At 53.6% G+C, this 23,080-nt stretch overlaps 1 protein-coding gene across 2 annotated transcripts in view; it reads left to right on the forward strand.

Annotated features, from left to right (window-relative positions):
- Positions 1–23,080, forward strand: part of LTBP4 (latent transforming growth factor beta binding protein 4) — a gene marked incomplete at its 5' end in the record, with an annotated part of 67,557 nt that overhangs the window by 16,798 nt on the left and 27,679 nt on the right. For both annotated transcript variants that reach the window (XM_081018590.1, XM_081018591.1), the window contains 8 exons: positions 10,107–10,337; positions 12,626–12,858; positions 15,426–15,531; positions 15,795–15,869; positions 16,095–16,217; positions 18,399–18,563; positions 18,920–19,096; positions 19,513–19,599. In XM_081018590.1, the coding sequence (XP_080874716.1) occupies positions 10,107–10,337; positions 12,626–12,858; positions 15,426–15,531; positions 15,795–15,869; positions 16,095–16,217; positions 18,399–18,563; positions 18,920–19,096; positions 19,513–19,599 (1,197 nt within the window). The remainder of the gene's footprint in view (positions 1–10,106; positions 10,338–12,625; positions 12,859–15,425; positions 15,532–15,794; positions 15,870–16,094; positions 16,218–18,398; positions 18,564–18,919; positions 19,097–19,512; positions 19,600–23,080) is intronic.

Consider the following 23,080-nt stretch of genomic DNA (forward strand, 5'->3'; position numbering starts at 1 on the left):
CGCCCCCTACCCCGTCCCCCCAGGGGAAGGTGGGGTGTCCTGAGAGCAGAGACTTCCTGCTGACTTGGCAGCCCAGACCCCACCGGGGGGGGGGGGCGAAGCCAGAGACTTTTCCTAACACAAACACACAGCTCCCAAACCCCCAAAGGCAGCTGAGCAGAAGACTTGCGGGATGAGGCTGAGTTTTGGAAACCGGATCGGGACTCCGGAGTCGCCGTGCTGGTACCACATGTAGCGAGTGCCAGGAAGTTTCCCCAGAGTTCCCCTCAGAGACTCGCACACGAATGGGGGCAAAGGGGCATCTCGGCCCCCAAGGAGATGCAGGAATCTCTGTTGCATTGCAGCGGGGAGCGAACGTCCTTGTTATTTATTTCGTAAGATTTGACTATAAGACAAGAACATTAAAAGCCTCAAAGCAGTTTGCAAGATCAAGCGAGAAAAATCAAGCGTGGTTCACTTTAAAATGTACAAAACTTAAAATACGATAGCCGATTAAAGTTGCCTCAATTTTCTAAGCATCTGGGTTAGGATGCTTTTAGCAGGTGCCAAAAAGAGTCCAGTGAAGGCGCCTCAAGTGGCAGGGAGTTCCAAAGGGTCGGTGCTGCCACTAAATGACCGAGTTCTTAAAAGCACAAATCAAAGCAGTCAGGTGGGGGCCTTTTGGGTAAGGAGGTCTCGTCCTGCTGGGACCATTTCCAAGTTGGGTGTGTCTAGGATCAAAGTCATTGTTTATTTTATTTTTAATTACATCCCACTTTAAGAACCTAACAAGAGCCCTGGATGAGGCCAATGGCCCACCTAGTCAAGCATCCTCGTCTCCTAGTGGCCAAATTTCCCTAAGAACCCAGGAATCTAGATAGACTGCCTCTGGAGCTGGAGGTTCCATTGGAAGAGCCTGGCTGCTGGGTGAGGCCAACGGGGGCCTGTCTAGTCCGGCAGCCTGTCCTCACAGCGCTGAGCAGGTGTCCACAAGCCGGAGCTGAGAGCAAAAAAAACCTCTCCCCTCCTGCAGTTTGCAGCAGCTGCCACTCGGAAGCATTTGTGGCCTCCTGCAAGGTGGCCGTAAAATTAGCACGCCATAAATAAAAGGGATTTCTGGTGGCAGAGGCAGCGGCGCTGATGGGAAGTGTTAAAAACCCAGGTTCTCCTGCTGCCCGGCTATCAAATAATCATCCAAATAGTGGATGACGTAATGGGATCCTGACCTTATTTTTATGGCCCACTCCAGAAATGTGCTTAAAGTCTGAAAAGGGGTGCATGCAATGGAGCAGCCATGGGCATAGCATGGTAAAAGTACCATTGGTCCTGAAACTTTAAACCCAGCAGCCAGAAGTCCTGAGGGTGGACTGGAAGCAGGCAAAAGGCCGATTCGGCATCACACTTTTCCATAAGAGGACCAGGGCTGCCGCATTCCTTAATAAACTGGATTGTATAATCTGGCAGCGCATATTTTACTGAGCATTGCTCCTGAGAAATGCGTCATTTACTGATCTGCTTTTTGGGTATGATAAGTTATGAATCATGAGGAACTCACCCGGTACCTTTTTAGGCACGATACCCAGAGGTGATACTTTAAATTTAGGGAAAGGGGGCTCCAGGAATGGACCTGCAAACCCCCCCAAAAGGCGCTCTTTGGAAATCTTTTTCGGGGCAACAGGGGCGTAGGAAGGGGGGGGCTGCCCCGGGTGCCATCATGGAGGGGGGGTGACAAATTATCAAGGGACAATTACTGCCCTACTAGGGCGGTTCATAAAAAACTTTTTTTTTAAAAAAAAAAGCCTGCTCCAAAGTTCTTATCTTGCTAAACTTTATATAGCTATATCTGAAATTTCACGCATATCAGTTAATATCTTGACCCTCCTCCACTAAAATAGCTGTTTACTTGACCGTTTTCCTATGTGGTGAAGGCTGAAATTTCAGTTCAGTGGAGCATTTACTGTTCCCAACCCTAACCCTGCGGAAAGCCATCTAATTCGACTTTGATTTGATTTTGACATGTTTTTAGGAGGTGATTTAATTATTGTTTGATTTTATACCAATGTTATGTATCTGATGTTAGCCGCCCTGAGCCGGAATTTGGCCGGGGAGGGCGGGATATAAATAAAAGTTGATGATGATTGTCAGGGGTTCAGGAGCAGAGGCAAGGGCAAGGGAGGAAACAGAGAGCGAGGGAGAGGAGGCAGAAGAAAAGATGAGTGATGACGACGACCCGAGATCTCCGAGTCTTTCCAGTGAATCAGAAGATTCACAGAAAGGAGCACCAGTGGCCAGGGCAAGGGGGGAGCCTAGGGGGACACCCCAGGAAGATAGAGCCAGAGGGGACTCAGAGGGGAGCAGTTGGAAATCAGGACCAGCGTCACCGCCAGAGAGCAGGGAAGAGGAAGGGCGCCAGGGATCAAGCGCTGGCAGCTCACAACAGGGGGGAGGGCACGAGTCAGGAGTGGCCACACCTCCATCGGGGAGCGAAGAAACGGTCAGACGGAAGGTGGAAGGTTGGGCGCGCGTGCCAAGTTCAAATGCACAGGAAAGTGGCGCAGTAGGCAGCCCGGAAAGGGAGCCAGGTCCTAAAGCCCGCCGAAAGGAGGGAGAAGAGTCAGGGGGGTCAGCGTCAGCGTCAGAGGAATCCCGGAAGGAAGAGACCCCGGGGGGCAGAGGAACCCAGAGAAGAACAGTCAGGCGGAAAAGGTGGAGCAAGGCTAGGATATTAAGTTGGTGTACAAGGGGCGGAGACTCAGATGGAGCTTCGCCGATCTAACCATGAGACGTAGAGTTGCACGCAGCAGCTTGAGAATGGAAACTGTAACTCAATAAAGACTTTTATTTAATGATCGCTGGCTAGCGTGATCCTCTGTGAGCTAGGATCTGGAAGCAGCTCTGACAGTAAGCTCCATCTGCAGATTGTGGGCATCTACGTCCTCGCGGAGAGGAGAGAAAGCGGGTGCCTACTAGCGAGCTCACGAACGGCAGACAACATGACGGCCGAACAGCAGATAGTGGAACTCAGAGAAGCAGTGACACGACTGAATGCCGAGGCTCTTGCATCCAGGAAGAGAGAGGAGGACGCAGCTGCCGCCTACAGGGATCTCCAGGTCAGGTTGGAAGTGCTTACGAAGCAAGGGCAACTGACACCCAAACCGGAGGGGATTGGGTTGGGGAGACGAACAGGCGGTCTGGTCTCTCACTTCGATGGGAATTTGCAACAGTACCCCAACTTTAGAGCAGATGTAATGTGTGCACTGCAACTGCTGAACAAAGACTTTAGAGATGAGCAAGAGAAGGTGGGATTCATCATGTCCCATTTGCATGGAGATGCTAAAGCATGGCTGCGCAATTTGTGGAGAGATAAGGATCAGGCGCTCCAAAATGCGGATGCCTTTATTAAAGCGATGGATGGGTGCTTTTTATCAAGCATTGACGTTGATCTTGCTCGGCAGCAGATACATGGACTGAAGCAAGGGAGGGCCAGCGTAAGGCAGTACCATGCCCGCTTTTTCGCTTTGGTCAGTGCCCTGGAATGGGACAGAGATTCGGCTCCTGTAAGAGACCTGTTTTGGGAGGGAGCACGGCTCGGTTAAAGATGAAATTGCGAGGGGGGAGAGACCCCGGACCACGCAGGAGATCGTTCAGAGGGCGCTGGCGGTGGGGGTGCGGCTGGAAGGACGTCCGTGGAGCAGGGACGAAGGGCGTGGAGGGCGCGAACCAGCCAGGGGCTCCTCCTTCCTTCCCAGAGAAGCAGCGCGTGCGCAATCCACGCCTCCGCCAGGAGGAGGAGCGGAACCTATGGAGGTTGGAGGTGCAAGGGCTCAGTCAGCAGCCAGAGCCCTAGCACCGGCAGCAGTGAAAGCGAAGCCTCCTAGAGGGAACAGGAAGTGTTACATCTGCGATGATCCACAGCATATGGCGAAAGAGTGTCCCCAGAGGCTCCACAAGCACACTGCAGCCTCAGCAATGGTAACTGCAGCAACGCAGCAAGGACAACCACAGCAGGGAAACGACGGAGTCTGGTTGGAGGAAGAGGCACTGGGGCCCAGCCAGACGTGTCAGTGAAGCAGTCCCCAGAGATTTTACAGCCCATGGACCCCCTCCCGCCCAAACCGGTAGTGAGGCTCACCGCGTCGCTCCAGCTGCCCAATGGAATCACCATGGACGTGCCAATCACCATTGACTCCGGAAGCAATGCGGACTTTATAGGGCAGGACTTTGTCGACCGGCACGCTATACAGTTGCTGCCTGCCACGCTGCCCCTGCAGGTTGTCACGGTGGATGGCAGGGAGCTGCTAGGGGGGCAAGTGGTGAAGCAGACGCCACCAATGGTGATGCGACTTGGGAATCACAGGGAAATCATCAGCTTCAATGTCACTCAACTATCGGACACGCCCATTGTATTGGGCATGAGTTGGCTGGACAAGCACAGCCCGACACTGGCTTGGTACCAGAGGCAGCTGACCTTCGGCTCTTCCTTTTGCGCTGAACACTGCATCGTGCCCAGGCAGGAAGGAGGGGAAGAGGAGTCACAGCTGCAGCTAGGCACGCTGCAAGCGGTTCCCCACAAGTACGCGGAATTTTTGGAGGTTTTCTGCGAGAAGGAGGCAGACAGGCTACCCCCCCACAGACCATATGACTGCAAAATTGACCTGCTGCCGGGGGCGGCGCTGCCCAAAGGGAAGCTGTATTCCATGTCTGAGGACGAACTGCAGGAACTCAAAGAGTTCATAGATCATAATTTGGAGCGCGGTTTCATCCGAGAGTCCAAGGCAGCGGGGGGCAGTCCGGTATTCTTTGTTAAGAAGCGGGACACGCCCCAAAAAAGACTTGTAGTGGACTTTCGCATCTTGAACAGTGTGACCAAGCCATCGGACTTCCCCATGCCCCGAATCGACGACCTCCTCGCAAAGGTACGGAAGGGCAGAGTGTTCACCAAGTTGGACCTGCGAGGGGCATACAACCTCATTCGCATGCGGGAGGGAGATGAGTGGAAGACAGCCATGTTCACGCCCCTGGGCACCTACGAATATAGAGTTATGCCTTTTGGATTGCAAAATGGCTCCCACGTTTTTCAAGCTTTCATGCATCACGTGTTGGCGGGGCTCCTCTACAAGACGTGCGTCTGTTTCTTGGATGACATCCTGATCTTTTCGGAATCGCAGCAGGAGCATGACAGACACGTCAAGGAAGTGCTGAGCAGGCTACAGCAACATAGGCTTTACGCCAAGCTGGAGAAGTGCCAATTCGACGTGACCGAGGTGGATTTCCTGGGCTACAAGTTGTCTGATAAAGGGCTCGCCATGGACAGCGCCAAGGTCCGAGCAGTGTTGGATTGGAAAAGCCCACGCAACCGGAAGGAGGTCCAACGGTTCGTCGGCTTCGCGAACTTCTATCGCAAGTTTATCAAAGGCTTTGCGATGCAGACAGCGGCCATCACGGACACGCTCAGCTCCAAGAAAAAGAAGTTCATCTGGACAGAGCAGGCGGAGCAGTCCTTTCAGGCACTCAAGCGTCTCTTCGCGTCGGAAGAGCAGCTGCTTCATGTCAACCCCAGCAGGCCGATGAGGGTGGAGACAGACGCTTCGGACAGAGCCGTGGGAGCAGTCCTGCTGCAGAAAGACCCGCAGGGGGTTTGGAGGCCGGGAGCGTTTTACTCAAGGAAGCTCAGCAAGTCCGAACAGAACTACACCATCTGGGACAGGGAGTTGCTGGCCATTCATGCAGCGTTCAAAGCGTGGAGGCACTTCCTGATCGGCGCCAAGCACACGGTGCAGGTCTGCACGGACCACAAGAATCTAGAGCACTGGCGCACGGCACAGTTCCTGAACCAGAGGCAGATACGTTGGGCTGAGTTCTTTGCGAATTTCGACTTCCGAATAGAGTATGTCCCGGGGGACACCAACATCATGGCGGATGCTCTCTCCCGTAAGCCACAGTATCTGGAGGAGGCAACGCCAGCGGCCGCCATGCACATCTTCGCACCGACAGTGTGGGCGTGCGCGGCGGCGACAGTTGACCTGGATGCGGTGCGACGAGCGTTGCAGGATGACTCCTTCGCGCAAGCAAAGATGGCAGAGGTGCACAGGGGCACGGCAGCGACCGACGAGTTCCAGCTGCGAGATGGTTTGCTCATCCGTAAAGGGGCCATCTACGTGCCGGGAGACGAACTTCGCGCCAAGGTACTGCAGCAGCTGCACGACGCGCCCACTGCCGGGCACTTTGGCAAGGAGAAGACGGTGGAATTAGTAGCCAGAGACTTCTGGTGGCCCGGAATGAGAGGGGAAGTCGCGGACTACGTGGCGAGGTGTGACACCTGCCAGAGGGCCAAACCAGTGCACAGACCGCCGGCCGGACTGCTGGAACCGCTGCAAACTCCGTTCGAGCCATGGGAGAGAGTGGCCCTGGACTTTGTCACGGATCTGCCCAGCTCGAGGGGCAAGACGGCTGTGCTGGTGGTGGTGGATTTGTTCTCCAAGATGGCACATTTCATTCCGTGTGCGAAAGTGGCCACGGCGGAACAAACCGCCAAACTGTTCATAGACCACGTGTTCAAGGTTCACGGTCTGCCTCGGTCTATTCTGTCCGACCGAGGGCGACAGTTCATCTCAAACTTCTGGCAGAGGCTGATGGGCTTCCTGAACGTCAAGATCAACCTGGCGTCGGCTAGACACCCGCAGACCAACGGGCAAGCGGAGCGGGTCAATGCCATCATGCAGCAGTACCTGAGATGTTATGCGAATCAACAGCCTGCGACGTGGGTGGATTACCTGCCTCTCGCCGAGTTCGCCTACAACAACACGAAGCACGTGTCCACGGGGGTCACGCCGTTCTTCGCCAACAACGGGAGGCACCCTAGAACCTTCCCGGGACTGGAAAGAATGGGGGAGGGGGAGCCGCAGACAGCAGATGCGTTCGCGTCGGAGTTGCAGGAGGTCCACGATCAGCTGCGGCGGCACCTGGAGCTGGCTAAACACGCATACAAGGTACAAGCGGACAAACACAGAAGGGTTGGCGAAGAGATCCATGTGGGAGACTGGGTCTGGTTAGCAGCCCACGCAGTGCCGGCCAGGTCGTTGGCGAAGAAGAAACTAGGGCATAAACAACTGGGGCCCTACCAAGTCGACGAACAGGTCAACCCGGTGGCTTTCAGGCTGGCTCTTCCGGAGGGTTCCAGAATGCATCCGGTGTTCCACAGATCGGTGCTCACTCCCTACAAGGCACCTCACAGGTTTCAGGAACCAGGAACGGCACCGGGTCCGCTCCGAGAGAGAACCGGGCAAGGGGGAGTGGCACAGGAGGAGCGCATCAACGAAGTCACGGAGATTTTGGACTCCAGATGGGGGGAAGAGGGGGTAGAATACCTTCTCGCCAAGGAGGGCACCCCGGCCAGTGCCAACAGCTGGGTGCCGGGCTACGCTTTAGACGAACCTCTGCTCAAAGAAGAGTTTCATGCCCTCTTCCCACATAGGCCAATGCCAGCAGACTTTTTCGACGACTGGCTTTTCACGCCCACGCTTTCAGCCAGCACGTTCCGGGGGTTCGACTCGGACGAGGAACCGACACGAGACGCCCGTTCCCCAGAGGGGTCACCCTCGGGATCTGCTTCAGAACCCTCGTATTGGTGGGATGATCGACCAGAGGAGCAGTTCCGCAGAAGGTGGCTGGAGGGTCCAGGACGAGCAACGTCTCCAGAAGGCAACGAGGGAGAGACGGACATGGACGTTTTCGGGGACGACCCGGGTTTCGAGCACGGCGGCACAGAGATGGAAGCGGAGGTGACCGTCGTCAACGAGAGCAGGGAGGAAGAACCGGAAGACTTCGGATGGCGGCCCGCCACGGGAAGCGAACTGTATCCGACATTCGTCCCCCTGACACGGCAGCACCCAGATCCCGCACCGGAAGGAGGGGAGGGGGGAAGAGGGGGCTTCGAGGGGGGGATGGATGTCAGGGGTTCAGGAGCAGAGGCAAGGGCAAGGGAGGAAACAGAGAGCGAGGGAGAGGAGGCAGAAGAAAAGATGAGTGATGACGACGACCCGAGATCTCCGAGTCTTTCCAGTGAATCAGAAGATTCACAGAAAGGAGCACCAGTGGCCAGGGCAAGGGGGGAGCCTAGGGGGACACCCCAGGAAGATAGAGCCAGAGGGGACTCAGAGGGGAGCAGTTGGAAATCAGGACCAGCGTCACCGCCAGAGAGCAGGGAAGAGGAAGGGCGCCAGGGATCAAGCGCTGGCAGCTCACAACAGGGGGGAGGGCACGAGTCAGGAGTGGCCACACCTCCATCGGGGAGCGAAGAAACGGTCAGACGGAAGGTGGAAGGTTGGGCGCGCGTGCCAAGTTCAAATGCACAGGAAGGTGGCGCAGTAGGCAGCCCGGAAAGGGAGCCAGGTCCTAAAGCCCGCCGAAAGGAGGGAGAAGAGTCAGGGGGGTCAGCGTCAGCGTCAGAGGAATCCCGGAAGGAAGAGACCCCGGGGGGCAGAGGGACCCAGAGAAGAACAGTCAGGCGGAAAAGGTGGAGCAAGGCTAGGATATTAAGTTGGTGTACAAGGGGCGGAGACTCAGATGGAGCTTCGCCGATCTAACCATGAGACGTAGAGTTGCACGCAGCAGCTTGAGAATGGAAACTGTAACTCAATAAAGACTTTTATTTAATGATCGCTGGCTAGCGTGATCCTCTGTGAGCTAGGATCTGGAAGCAGCTCTGACAATGATGATGATGATTCCTTTGTAAGAAAATATGAAATAACATAAAACCATTTTTGCAGGCAAAAAAAACAACAACCAAACAATGGGGGAGCTGATAAGAAATTTTCTGCACCGGGTACCACCTGCCCTTCCTACGTCTCTGCGGGGCAATATGGGGCATCTCACGTACAGACTTTTATTTGGGGGGGTTGGTGAATGTCAAGGTGCCTACCACTGGGATATGGAACCTTCCTGGAAGCCCCCCTCCAGGTATTTTGCCGCCTCTCTCTTGGGGAGGGTAAGGGGGCTAGGAAAAGGAGACGCTTATTTGCAGAAAGCCTTGGAAAATTTTCTTACCCTGAAAGCATTTTGTGGTTGGGTAAGAACCGCTGCAAAGGCTCCTTTGTTAAAATCCCAACATGATTTCCTTGGCACCCTCCGCCCTCCGAGGGGGGGGGGGACCCTGGGTTGAAGATGGAGCAGCTCCTCTTTTGCATCTGCAACCTCTGGACCCGGGGGGGGGGGGAAGTCGTCAGATGCCCCCTCCCCTGAGCTGCAGGGCTGAGAGCGGTGAGGGACCCCGGGGCTCTCTCCTCCTTCCCCCTCCCCAGAGTCATGTGTCCCCAGAGACTTTTCTTCCCCCGGGGGAGAGTCTGCACCCTGGACGGAGAGTCAGCCTTTGTGCACACGGGGGGGGGGGTCCAAAGAGCCAGGGGGGCCTCTGTCCTGGGAAGCAGCTGCAATTATTATTATTATTATTATTTAATTCAACTTGTACACCGCTCTATACCCAGAGGTCTGAGGGTGGTTCACAAACCAGACCACAACATATAAAATCAAACCAAAAACAATACCACCACCACCCCCCCACACATTCTAAAAGGGTGTTGGATGTCAATAAGTTCAAGCAAAGGCCTGCTTAAAAGGAACGTTTTTGCCTGGCGCCTAAAGGTGTATAACAAAGGCACCAGGAGAACTTCCCTGGGGAGAGCATTCCACAGATGGGGAGCCACTGCAGAGAAGGCCCCATTCTCGTGTTGACCTCCTCCGGACCTCTCAAGGAGGAGAGATGAGAGAGATGGGGAAGGTGGAGGGATTTATTTTATTGCTGCATTTATTTTATTGCATTTATAGCCCTGCCTGTTCTCCAAGGAGCTCAAGGTCCTCCCCCTCCTCCGTTGACCCCCACAACAACCCTGCGAGGGAGGCCAGGCTGGGAGGCAGCGGCTGGCCCCCAAGGACACCCAAGGACTGAGGGCAGAATTTCAAACCAGGTCCTGGTCCTGCGCTAACCACTAGGCCACACTCTCTTCCAACTAGGCGAAAAAGGAAAACACCCCACTGGATTCTGACTCCTGTCTGCAGGTGTGGCTGCTGACCTGATCTCTCTCTCTCTCTCTCTCTCTCTCTCTCTCTCTCTCTCTCTCTCTGCCCCCCAGTCCTCTGCCCCCTCATTTGCCAAAATGGGGGGGTCTGCCTCAAGAAGGACAAGTGCCTCTGCCCCCCCAGCTGGACGGGGAAGTTCTGCCACATCCCAGCCCTCCCTCGGCCCCACGGACAGCAGGCGCCCTCCCGCCGCGAGACCGGCGCCCAGGCCGAGGGGGGGGCCCAGCCCATGGCCAGGTCCACCTACACCCTCCCCATCGCCAACCACCGCGAGGAGCGTGACGGTAAGACGGGGCCGGGAGAGGGGCGGCGTGGCGGCGGGTTGGGCTAGATGGCCTTGGGGGGTCCCTTCCAGCTCTCCCCTCCTGGGATTCTAAGAGGAGTAAGGGAAGGGGGGAGACAGGATGGAGCCGAGGGGGCAGGAGGTTCCAGGACGCAGTTAAGTCATTTTGGGCACCCTGCCCGCCTTGGATTCGTAATCCCACCCCCCAAAAAGCATCGATATAGTAAGAATGAATAATATTTTTTATTATTTCTACCCCCACCAATCTGGCTGGGCTTCTCCAGCCGTTATTCAGAAGAGCACATTGCACGACTTGTCAAGGAAAGAACACCGTGAAATTCTAAGCAGTAACAATTCGTTGCATATTTCAGCAAGATCTAATTAAAAGCAGGATATTTTAGGTGTCTGAGAGGACCCCCCCCCCCCGCTGCCCCCTTGCCTCTTGCCGCCCTCCCCCAGGACATAAGTATCTTATTTTCCCTTCTTTTAATAATTTCAATGTGGTGACAAGAAGTTTTCTGCTCCGGGTACCACCTGACTGTGCTACGCCACTGCATCCCTTTGTGGTTGCACCACCCCCTTTGGGAATCTCGGAGTTAAATGGTGTGGTTGTTGGGGAGGGGGAACACGCCCAGCTGGGAAGCCGGTGAGAGTCCGAGGCCGGATCCTGCGCTGCACGGCTTCCTGCGCCGTGAGGACCCTTGGGTGCCAACAGGGCCATGCTGCGTCAAGCACAGCCAAGACCATTCTGGTTTGCGTTGGCAGGAGAGACACCCCCCCCTCCTTACAGCTCAGGGATAAGAACCCCAAAAGAGCCCATCTAGTCCAGCCTCCTCTTCTCATTGTGGCCAAATACCCCCCCCCCCCAAAGAGCCTAGCATTCGAGATAGACAGCTCCATCAGGCCCTCCAGTCCAGCCTCCCGTTCTCACAGTGGCCAATCAGGTGCCCCCAAGGGAAACCAGCAATCAGGATTCGAACACAAGACCGACTTGTGGTTCCCAGTGACTGGGGGCAGGAGGCTCCCTTGCTTGGCGCTGGCAGGAGATCCCTTTCGGGTGGGGGCGGGGGACTCCTTTTTGGGCCGGGCTCCTGGAAAAGGGATCTCCGCCAGCCAGGAAGGGACGGAGCAGACATCCAGCGACAGAGGAGATGAATGTTTGCTGGAGGGATGCCTGGAATTCTTTTTTGGGGGGGGAAGGCAGAGGGACACGCTGCCTGCTTGCAAATATTTGAGGAGATATCGGCAGGAATGGGACGTGTTGTCTCTCCTCCTCCCCGCCCAGCCAAAGCCGCCCAGACGCAGCCGGAGCCTCAGAGGCGCGGATGAAGCAGGAGGAGGAATTTGGCAGGGGAGAGGCCTCTTGAGGGCCGGGGGCTCATTGGAGCCTCCATGGGCAGGAGCAGTCTACCTTAGAGGCGCTGAAGGGAGGGAGAGAAGCAGCAGGCAGGGCTCTGCCTTGCTTCCCTGGCTGGGAGTTGGCGAGGGGAGAAGCGTAATAATAATAATAATAATCAATTAATAATCAGTTTTATTTATATCCTGCCCTCCCCAGCCAAAGCCAGGCTCAGAGCAGCTGACATCACATAAATAAGATAATATGCATAATGCAATATACAATATGCAAATAAAATAACATTCCACGTTCATTAAAATAATATAAGTAAAGGTAAAGGGACCCCTGACCATTAGGTCCAGTCGTGGCCGACTCTGGGGTTGCGGTGCTCATCTTGCTTTACTGGCAGAGGGAGCCGGCGTACAGCTTCCAGGTCTTGGGGCCAGCAGGACTAAGCCGCTTCTGGCGAACCAGAGCAGCGCACGGAAACGCCGTTTACCTTCCCACTGGAGTGGTACCTATTTATCTACTTGCACTTTGACGTGCTTTCAAACTGCTGGGTTGGCAGGAGCAGGGACCAAGCAGCGGGAGCTCACCCCGTCGTGGGGATTTGAACCGCCGACCTTCCAATCGGCAAGTCCAAGTGGCTCAATACTATTAAATATCAGCACTTCAAGATTAAACAGAAATCCACTCTTACCAGTTACAATAAGTAATTTCTAAACTCCAGTCAATAAAACAACAGCAGGGCACAAGACTTGGTGGGGGTGGGCTGGATGACCCCCAGGGCTCCCTTCCAGCTCCACAATTCTACGATTCCCCAAATTCCTTGGTTTGGGTCTTGCCTGCCTTCCTGGTATTTGGGGATCCCTCTCTGTCCCCTCTTCTCGGGGCTCAATGGCCCCTTCAGCCTCCCTCTCTGCCCCCCCTTGACCCGTCTCTCCCCCCCCCAGGTGTGGCCTCCCTGGCCAGCGTCCACGTGCAGCACCCTCCCGAGGCCTCGGTCACCATCCACCAGGTGGAGCGCGTGAGTGAGGAGCCGGCGGGGGACGCCAACGCCCTCCCCCTCTCCCGCCCGGCCCTCTACAGCGTCCTGGCGCAGAGCAGCCCCCGAGACACCCCCAGCGGGGGCTACGGAGAGGGGGCCGGGTTCGGATACTGCTTCCGGCAGCTCCGCGGAGGAGAGGTACTACTTGGGGGAGCATGGGGGAGGGCGGGGGGCGGCTGTGGCTCATACAGAATGCAGAGGACCAAACCCCCCCCCCATCAGCTCACTTGCAACTCAGCCCTCTAGGGCAAAAAAAGGGGGTCTGCTTAGAAAATCCTCTGTAAATGGGGGCAATCTAGGGGTCTCCCACTGTTCCTTAAAAAAGCCAGCAGCTCTCAGTTCTTAAAGACATAAGGGGAGACTTCAGGATCAGGCCAGTGGCCCCCCTAGTCCAGCTTTCTCACAGTGGCCAAATACCCCCAAGAGCTTAGAAATCCAGGTCATGTTAAATTGAATTCCAGAATGATGTACAAAACAAGTATCAACCAGTGAGTTTTAATTTTGATAACAACTTCTCTTGATCATTTCTGTTGTACAGTTTTCAAAACCAATAAAGCATAAGAAAAGAACTTAGGGATCCAGATAGACTGCCTCTGGACCTGGAGGTTCCATAAGAATGGAAGAAGCAGGGGCATCAACTATAGGGAGTCCGAGCACCCCAAAAATGTTTGGGTGTGGCTGCTCAGCACCCAATCCGCAGGGACCCCCTTGTGAAGCCCTGGAAGTCACGTCCGAGGCCAAGCGAGATCTTGCAGATGCGGTCGGAGGCCTTGCGAGAACTGTGACAAGTTGGAACCGGACTTCCGGCGCCACTGGAATTTAGGTTCTAAGGGCGCTGGGTGCGTGAGCTCATGGCATCGCGTCACACACACTGGGCACCCGTAACCCGGGGCCCACGTTGGCCGAAGGAGAGCCTGGCCATTGGCCCACCTGGCCCACCTTCCTCTTCTGACAGTGGCCAACCAGGTGCCTCCATTGGAAGCCCACAAGCAGGACCCGAGTGCGAGAGCTTCCTCCCGTTATTTGGCTTTCAGAGGTAGACTGTCCCTTGGCTTGGAGGTTCTGCGGTCAACATCGGCCTCTGTAAGACGAGCCTGGCTGGGATTCGAAGGTGCATTCGAAGGGAAGAAGGCAGCTGTCCTGGCCGGGGGTCGTGCCCCCCTCCTCCGTGGGTTTGTCTAGAACAGGGGTAGGCAACCTAAGGCCCGGGGGCCGGATGCGGCCCAATTGCCTTCTCAATCCAGCCTGTGGACGGTCCGGGAATCAGCCTGTTTTTACATGAGTAGAATGTGTCCTTTTATTTAAAATGCATCTCTGGGTTATTTGTGGGGCATAGGAATTTGTTCATATATTTTTTCAAAATCTAGTCCAGCCCCCCACATGGTCTGAGGGACGGTGGTCCGGCCCCCGGCTGAAAAAGGTTACTGACCCCCGGTCTAGAATCTGCTTTCAAAGCCATTCAAGTTAGTGGCCGTGGCTGTCTCCGGTGGCAGGGAGTTCCGCAGTCCAGCTCTGCGCTGCCAGAAGGGAAGCACAGCTGTGAATTCATGTGAAGTGGAGACGGGGGGGGAGAGGGGGCAGAGAGTGGCTGAGCCCCCCGCTGCCTCTTTGGCAAGGGGGTCCGGCTGACTCATCTGCTTTGGCTGGAGGCAGCAGGTGCTGTTCCAAAACCAGAAGAAACAGGAGTTTATGGGGCCCTTTTGATGGGGGTCTCTCCCCCCCCTCCCGCCGGGAGCAAAGCAAGGGGGGCCTGGAGGCCTCGGCCCCAGCAGGGTGAGGTTGGGGGGCCCGGCAAGCCCTGGTAGGGGTTTCTCTTTAGCGAAATGGCTGGATTTCAGCGCTTTGGGTTGACCGGAGGCCAAGAGACTCCCGGAAAGAGCGGCTCACAGATGATTGCGTCGGGAGGGAGGGGGTCGCCATCTGTGCCAAAAGAGGCGATTGTGAAATGGCAGCAGCTGGACTGGCTGGAGGGGGCTGAGGGGCACAGAGAGAAGAACGAAAGAAGAAAGAAGAAAGAAAGGCAGGAGGGAGACAGAGAGGCAGAAAGAGAGAGGGAGATCGTAGTCGTCTTCTCTATGCCGATTCCAGGAACACAGTTTAACTCTGTGGTGCCGTTAAGAAGGACTTTCTTTTGTTCTGTCCTCTTGTCTTCTTTAAGGCAGGGGGGCACTTGGTAACCCCCCTTTTAGGGCTTGAACAAGCAAGGGAACAGGATGGGGTTTATATTATTTTATTGAATTATCACAGCCTGCCTTTTTTCTCACCAAGGAGCTCAAATTCACGGTCCTCCCTCCTCATGTATTCCCCACAACAGCCCTGTGAGGTAGGCTAGGCTGAGAGGGAAACTGAGCCCAAGCTCACCCAAGCAGTGGGGCGATTCGAACCCAGGTCTCTCCTAGTCTGACATTCTCACCACGACGCCACACGGGCTCCTATGCACAAAGGTTTTGCACGCTTGTGAGCAGAGGGCACTGTGCACACCCTGGGGGTCGCCGTGGCTTTGCGGGGAAGGGAGCCCCTCTGCTCTGGGGGGGGGGGGGCTGCCCTATAGAGGGATTGTCATGGGCCAAACCGTGCCCTATCCTACAGGTGCCGATGAAAGCTGGGCTTTTAGGGCTTCCCTGGAACAGCCAAGGTCTGGGCGATGCTGGGGGGGGGGTTCCTGGGTTAGGACCCCCCAACTGACTCTCTCCCTCCTCTTTCAGTGCAGTGCCCCCCTGCCCGGCTTGCGCACTCGAGAGATCTGCTGCCGGGGGGCCGGCCTGGCCTGGGGGGTCCACGAGTGCCTGCCTTGCGCCAACGGCGACGTGGGTAAGGTTGCCAACTGGGCCCCCACCCTCTCCGAAGAAGGGGTAGTGGCTTGGGGGGGGCTGGGAAGGAGGACGTGGCTCACACCCTCCTGGGCCGGTTGGGGAGAGGAGGGGTGCCCCAAACTCCTGCCCTTTTGGGCCATGGGACACCCCTTTAATGTGGCTTTTGGTGCAGCCCTGAAAGTGTCACTGGTGGGGGGGTCTTGGTAGGGGGGGCATGGATATAGCAAAGGGCTCCTCCAACCGCCCTCTCTCTCCTCAAAGGGGACGCCAGCCCTGTGGGGAGGAACGAAGTGGCCTGCCCCAAAGGCTTCCGCCGGCAGAATGGATCCTGCATTGGTGAGTGGGGCTGGGCTGGCCGAAGACCCCTTGGTTTGGGGGGGGGCTTTCCACCCCTGGATCCTTCTAGGGGCCAAGGCAGAGCCCCCACAAAGTCCATCCCCTGGCTCCCAGGCTTCTTCCCAGGAGGGGCCTTTGCTGCCCACCCATCCTGCCAGGACGGGCCTGGATCTGCCCCCCCCCGGCCTTTTCTGACACCCTCTTTCTCACCCCCCCCATGGCCAGATGTGGATGAATGCGCAGAGGGCAGCTTCTGCCACAATGGCGACTGCACCAATACCCGCGGCAGCTTTGCCTGCGTCTGCCACGAGGGGTACATCCTCGACTCGTCTCGTAGCAGCTGCATCTGTAAGTCGGGCACCCCTGGCACCGGCGTGGGGCGCTGGGGGGTGGAGTGGGGGTGTGGCAGGCCTCCAAACCCGCCTCCTGTTCCTGGTTGCATGAGCAGAGCCTGCTGGATCCGGCCAATGGCCCACCTAGTCCAGCCAAGTTTAAAATGCTTTACTTACAAAATGTTCCAAAGGTCAGATTCATGCATTTATCCAGGCAGCAGCAAGGAAAACACAGGCGGAATACTCTTGGGTAGGAAATACAGAAAGGTAGCTCCAAACACATGCTCTGCACTTGGCGCTTGCTTGGACAGGGCTTCCTTGGTCTGTTACATGGCTCAGAGAGAGAGAACAGGAAGAGAAGGCTTCACTTCCTCCCTCATCAGATAAGGGGGGCGTGGCCTAGCTGAATCTAGGAATCTAACTCTATGGTCTTAACCCCTTCATGCACCAACTAGCACTTATGTTTGCCTGCAAATTCCCACAGCGTTTCCCAATTGTGGGATGTCCAGCAGTTCTAGTGCTTTGAGAGAGTGAGCGGGGAAAGCTCTGCACTTTCTCCAGGCCAGGCATAATTTTACAGACTCTCGCCTCTCACTCACTTTTCCTCTAAACTAAGAAGCCCCAAACGCTGCAGCCTTTTGTTGCAGGGGAGTCCAGCTGCCCCCTTCTCATTCTGGCTGCCCTTTTCTGAAAACCTCCTCTGACGCTGCCGTCTCCATCTCCCTTTTGAGCAGAGGAGACCAGAACATATATATATATATATATATGCAGAAGTTTTCATCTTTTTCCTTTGTCACATTCATATCAAATCATATCATCACATACAACTTTGCTCATACTGAGCATCGACTCCCTCCCCTACAGCTTTCTTAAGTAATCACAATCCTCTTAGCATTGATATATAATCCTGTTTAACTTCTTAATATATATTTTTTAAAAAATACTTTAGTATCTATAAATCAGTTTCAAAAATTTTCATTACAAAATATTTTAAATCAAAACAACAAACGTTCTCAAATTAAAATGTTCTTTCATACAGTATGTTGTATAAATTTACGCCAGTCCTTTTCAAACAGTTCGCTGGTTTCGGATTTTCCCTGTCAGCTTTGCCAGTTTTGCAGATTCAATCATTTTTATCTGCCGTTCTTCCAAAGTTGGAAGTTCCTGCTGCTTCCATTTTGGGGCTAAAAGTGTCCTTGCAGCCGTGGTGGCATATATAAACTTATTTAAGTCTACTTTTGGAATTTCGTCTCCCACAATACCCAATAGAAAAGCCTCTGGGTTTTTTTTAATAAAAGTATATTTAAAGATCTTTTTTCAATTCACTGTATATCATGGGTAGGCAAACTAAGGCCCAGGGGCCGGATCCGGCCCAATCACCTTCTAAATCCGGCCTGGGAACTGTCTGGGAATCAGCATGTTTTTTACATGAGTAGAATGTGTCCTTTTATTTACCGTATTTTTCGCTCCATAAGAAGCACTTTTTTCCTCCTAAAAGGTAAGGGGAGATGTCTGTACGTCTTATGGAGCGAATGCGTGGTCCCTGGAAAGAGGGAAGGGGGTGTTGAAACAAAGCCGCTGATCAGCAAGCGGTCAGGAGGGAGATAATGGACGCTAGTGATAAAGGAGGCTGCCTGGGAGGGGGGAGGTAAAAGCCCATGGATCCTCAGGATTTTTACATTGGATCACCCCAAATTCACCATCAGATCACATAGCATGTCCATGGCTACAGCCTGCACCAAAAAACAACGCACCCACTGTTTCGTGGGGCCGCAATGGTGCAAAAATGTGGTTACAAAGCACGGATCCACAGGGAGTCTCAGGATTTTTGCATTGAACTACCCCAAACTCACCGTCAAATCACATGTCTGTGGTCACAGCATGAACCACAAATACATCCACTGTTTTGTTCAGAATATATTTTTTCCTTGTTTTCCTCCTTTAAAAACTAGGTGCGTCTTATGGAGCGAAAAATATGGTAAAATGCATCTCTGAGTTATTTGTGGGGCTTAGGAATTTGTTCATATTTCCCCCCCAAAATATAGTCCAGCCCCCCCCCAAGGTCTGAGAGACGGTGGACCAGCCCCCTGCTGAAAACATTTGCGGACCCCTGTTGTATATCATATCCCAGCAGGCTTTAGCTATACTGCACGTCCACCACATGTGCAGATTTTGAGGCCCCCCTCTCCCCCCGCAGCCCACCACGTGATCTCAGAGGCCAAGGGCCCCTGCTTCCGCGTCCTGAGGGAGGGCAGCTGCTCCCTGCCCATCCTGCGCAACATCACCAAGCAGATCTGCTGCTGCAGCCGCGTGGGCAAGGCCTGGGGCCACGCCTGCGAGCGATGCCCGCCCTTTGGCTCAGGTGAGGAGGGCGCCCAGGGAGGGGGGCGATGGGGAGACATCCGGATGGCGGGATCAAAGGCTGGAAGGGGAGCCAGCTTTGCCTGGGCTGGAACAGCAAATTTTGCTGTGTGATGGCGGGTTGGGCTAGATGACCGCTGAGGGTCCTATTCCAATTCCATCATTCTACAAGCTTTCTCTCTGCTCATGAGTGCAGAGGACCTTTTGCCCAGGGCAACCAGCCCCAGTCTGGGATTAAGTCGGGCGAGGCTGTGAGGGCAATGCCCAGCAGGCTCCAGAGTGAAGTGGGGGAGCTGAGGGTTCCCCCCCCCCAAAAATAAACCCCTCTCTCCACACTGATCTCCTTCTCTTTGGCAGACGGGTTCAAGGAGATCTGCCCGGCAGGACCCGGCTACCACTACTCGGCCTCTGACCTGCGCTACGACACCCGCTTCCTCGGCCAGGACCTGCCCCGGGTGCCCGTCGGTCGCCAGCAAGGGGGTCGGGATCCGGCTGCCAGACCCCCCCTGGCAACAACCACAGCGCCATCCATCCGTATGTTCCCTGGGGGGAGGCCAGAGCCCCCCCTTCCTGCTCTGCCCCTCTCCCCATGGCAGACTCGGCCTCTTGGGGCACAGGGAGGGTGGCTTCTCTGATCTGGATGTTGCGGGGAAAGGGGAGCCTTGGCAGGCCATCCCTGCAAGGCGGGCTGGTTTGTGGAACTGGGGGGGGGGGCAGAGGGTGGGCAGTTCTCCTGGTGTTGCCTGGCACAGCATCAGCCCCCGGCTGCGACTCCCGCAAGTACCCTTGGCGTCCCTTCCAATTGTACAGTTCTTCCTTTCTAAGGCTGGCAGAGTCTGTGCCAGTTTGGATGAGATGGGCTGGTGCCATTTCTCATCTTGCAGGGCTGGGCATTAGGGGGGGTCCTTGCCCCCTCCCCTCCTCACGCCAGCTCTCTCCCCGCCTTGCAGTGCGCTGGAGCCCCCCGCCCACCTCCTTGCCGGAGCGCCAGCCTCCCCGGCGTGTGCCAACCCAGTCTCCTGACCCACCTGTGCCAGGTAGGAAAAGCGGGCAAGTCAGGGGGGAGGGAGGCATTGTGCCTCAATGTGGGAGCCAGAACTTCGAATAGACTCAGTCGGTCGAGTGTGAGGCTCGCAGGGCTGTGGGTTTGAGCCCCACGTTGGCAGAAAGATTCCTGCTTGGCAGGGAATTTGACTAGATGCCCGATTCTAATGTGGCAGCGCCTACACTCTGGAACTCCCTGCCGATTGACACCCGTCAGCGGTGCCTTCTCTGCGCTTTTTTGGGGCCTGCTAAAAACGTTCAGAAAAGCCCACAGAGATGCTCTGAAAGCTTATGCCAGTCTTAGGCTGGATCTACACTGATACAGTGGTGCCTCAGTTCTCAAACTTCATCTATTCTGGAAGTCTGTTCCGAAACCAAAGCGTTCCGAAACCAAGGTGCGCTTTCCCATAGAAAGTATTGCAAAATGGATTAATCCGTTCCAGACTTTTAAAAACAACCCCTGAAACAGCAATTTAACATGGATTTTACTATCTAACAACACCACTGATCCATAAAATAAAAGCAATAATCAATTTACTGTACAGTCATACCTCGCGTTAAAGTTGCTTCAGGTTGAGCATTTTCGGGTTGCGCTCCGCGGCAACCCAGAAGTAACGGAACACTAAGAAAAAACCCCACGTTATATAGCTCTCTTTTTCTTTTCTTTTCTTTATTTATTTGGTTTGTCAAATTACAGTTTTACAATCACATACCCAACGTGCAACATAAAAAACAAAGTTCCATAGAATCTCCTCGACTTCCCTCCTCCCCTTTGTGGATCCTATTGTTAATCATTTTTCTCCTACCTCTTTTTGTTGTTGTTGTTGTTATTTAGTCGTTTAGTCGTGTCCGCCTCTTCGTGACCCCCTGGACCAGAGCACGCCAGGCACCTCTGTCCTCCACTGCCTCCCGCAGTTTGGTCAACCTCATGCTGGTAACCTCAAAAACACTGTCCCACCATCTCGTCCTCTGTCGTCCCCTTCTCCTTGTGCCCTCCAGCTTTCCCAACATCAGGGTCTTTTCCAGGGAGTCTTCTCTTCTCATGAGGTGGCCAAAGTCTTGGAGCCTCAGCTTCAGGATCTGTCCTTCCAGTGAGCACTCAGGGCTGATTTCCTTCAGAATGGAGAGGTTTGATCTTCTTGCAGTCTCCAGCACCAGAATTCAAAAGTATCCATTCTTCGGAGATCAGCCTTCTTTATGGTCCAGCTCTCACTTCCATACATCACTACTGGGAAAACCAGAGCTTTAACTATACAGACCTTTGTTGGCAAGGTGACATCTCTACTTCTCAACATGCTGTCTAGGCCTGTCATTGCCCTTCTCCCAAGAAGCAGGCGTCTTTTAATTTCTTGACTGCTGTCACCATCTGCAGTGATCATGGAGCCCAAGAAAGTAAAATATTTCACTGCCTCCATTTCTTCCCCTTTTATTTGCCAGGAGGTGATGGGCCCAGTGGCCATGATCTTCGTTTTTTTGATGTTGAGCTTCAGACCATATTTTGTGCTCTCCTCTTTCACCCTCATTAAAAGGTTATTTAATTCCTCCTCACTTTCTGCCATCAAGGTTGTGTCATCTGCATATCTGAGGTTGTTGATATTTCTTCCGGCAATCTTAATTCCGGTTTGGGATTCATCCAGCCCAGCCTTTCTCATGATGAATTCTGCATATAAGTTAAATAAGCAGGGAGACAATATAGAGCCTTGTCGTACTCCTTTCCCAATTTTGAACCAATCAGTTGTTCCATATCCAGTTCTAAGTGTAGCTTCTTGTCCCACATAGAGATTTCTCAGGAAACAGATGAGGTGATCAGGCACTCCCATTTCTTTAAGAACTTGCCATAGTTTGCTGTGGTCGACACAGTCAAAGGCTTTTGCATAGTCAATGAAGCAGAAGTAGATGTCTTTCTGGAAATCTCTAGCTTTCTCCGTAATCCAGCACATGTTTGCAATTTGGTCTCTGATTCCTCTGCCCCTTTGAAATCCAGCTTGCACTTCTGGGAGTTCTCGGTCCACATACTGCTTGAGCCTTCCTTCTAGAATTTTAAGCATAATCTTGCTAGTGTGTGAAATGAGTGCAATTGTGCGGTAGTTGGAGCATTCTTTGGCACTGCCCTTCTTTGGGATTGGGATGTAGACTGATCTTCTCCAATCCTCTGGCCACTGCTGAGTTTTCCAAATTTGCTGGCATATTGAGTGTAGCACCTTAACTGCATCATCTTTTAAAATTTTAAATAGTTCAGCTGGAATACCATCACTTCCACTGGCCTTGTTATTTGCAGTGCTTTCTAAGGCCCATTTGACTTCACTCTCCAGAATGTCTGGCTCAAGGTCAGCAACCACACTACCTGGGGCATATGAGACATCTATATCTTTCTGGTATAATTCCTCTGTGTATTCTTGCCACCTCTTCTTGATGTCTTCTGCTTCTGTTAGGTCCTTTCCACTTTTGTCCTTTATTATGGTAATCTTTGTACGAAATGTTCCTTTCATATCTCCAATTTTCTTGAACAGATCTCTGGTTCTTCCCATTCTATTGCTTTCCTCTATTTCTTTGCATTGTTCGTTTAAGAAGGCCTTCTTGTCTCTCCTTGCTATTCTTTGGAAATCTGCATTCAATTTCCTGTATCTTTCACTATCTCCCTCGCATTTTGCTTGCCTACTCTCCCCCGCTATTTGTAAGGCCTCATTGGACAGCCACTTTGCTTTCTTGCATTTCCTTTTCATTGGGATGGTTTTAGTTGCTGCCTCCTGTATAATGTTACGAGCCTCCACCCATAGTTCTTCAGGCACTCTGTCCAGCAAATCTAAATCCTTAAACCTGTACCTCACTTCCACTGTGTATTCATAAGGGATTTGATTTAGATTGTATCTTACCGGCCCAGTGGTTTTTCCTACTTTCTTCAGTTTAAGCTTGAATTTTGCTATAAGAAGCTGATGATCTGAGCCACAGTCAGCTCCAGGTCTTGTTTTTGCTGACTGTATAGAGCTTCTCCATCTTTGGCTGCAGAGAATATAATCAATCTGATTTCGATGCTGCCCATCTGGTGATGTCCATGTGTAGAGTCGTCTCTTGTGTTGTTGGAAAAGAGTGTTTGTGATGACCAGCTTGTTCTCTTGACAGAACTCTATTAGCCTTTGCCCTGCTTCGTTTTGATCTCCAAGGCCAAACTTGCTAGTTGTTCCTTTTATCTCTTGACTCCCTACTTTAGCATTCCAATCCCCTATAATGAGAAGAACATCCTTCTTTGGCGTCATTTCTATAAGGTGTTGTAAGTCTTCATAGAATTGGTCAATTTCAGTTTCTTCAGCACCAGTAGTTGGTGCATAAACTTGGATTACTGTGATGTTAAAAGGTCTGCCTTGGATTCGTATCGAGATCATTCTATCATTTTTGAGATTGCATCCCAGTACAGCTTTCGCCACTCTTTTGTTGACTATGAGGGCCACTCCATTTCTTTTACGGGTTTCTTGCCCA

Source organism: Podarcis pityusensis, assembly GCF_964106645.2.
Source record: "Podarcis pityusensis genome assembly, chromosome: 8".
Lineage (NCBI taxonomy): Eukaryota > Metazoa > Chordata > Lepidosauria > Squamata > Lacertidae > Podarcis > Podarcis pityusensis.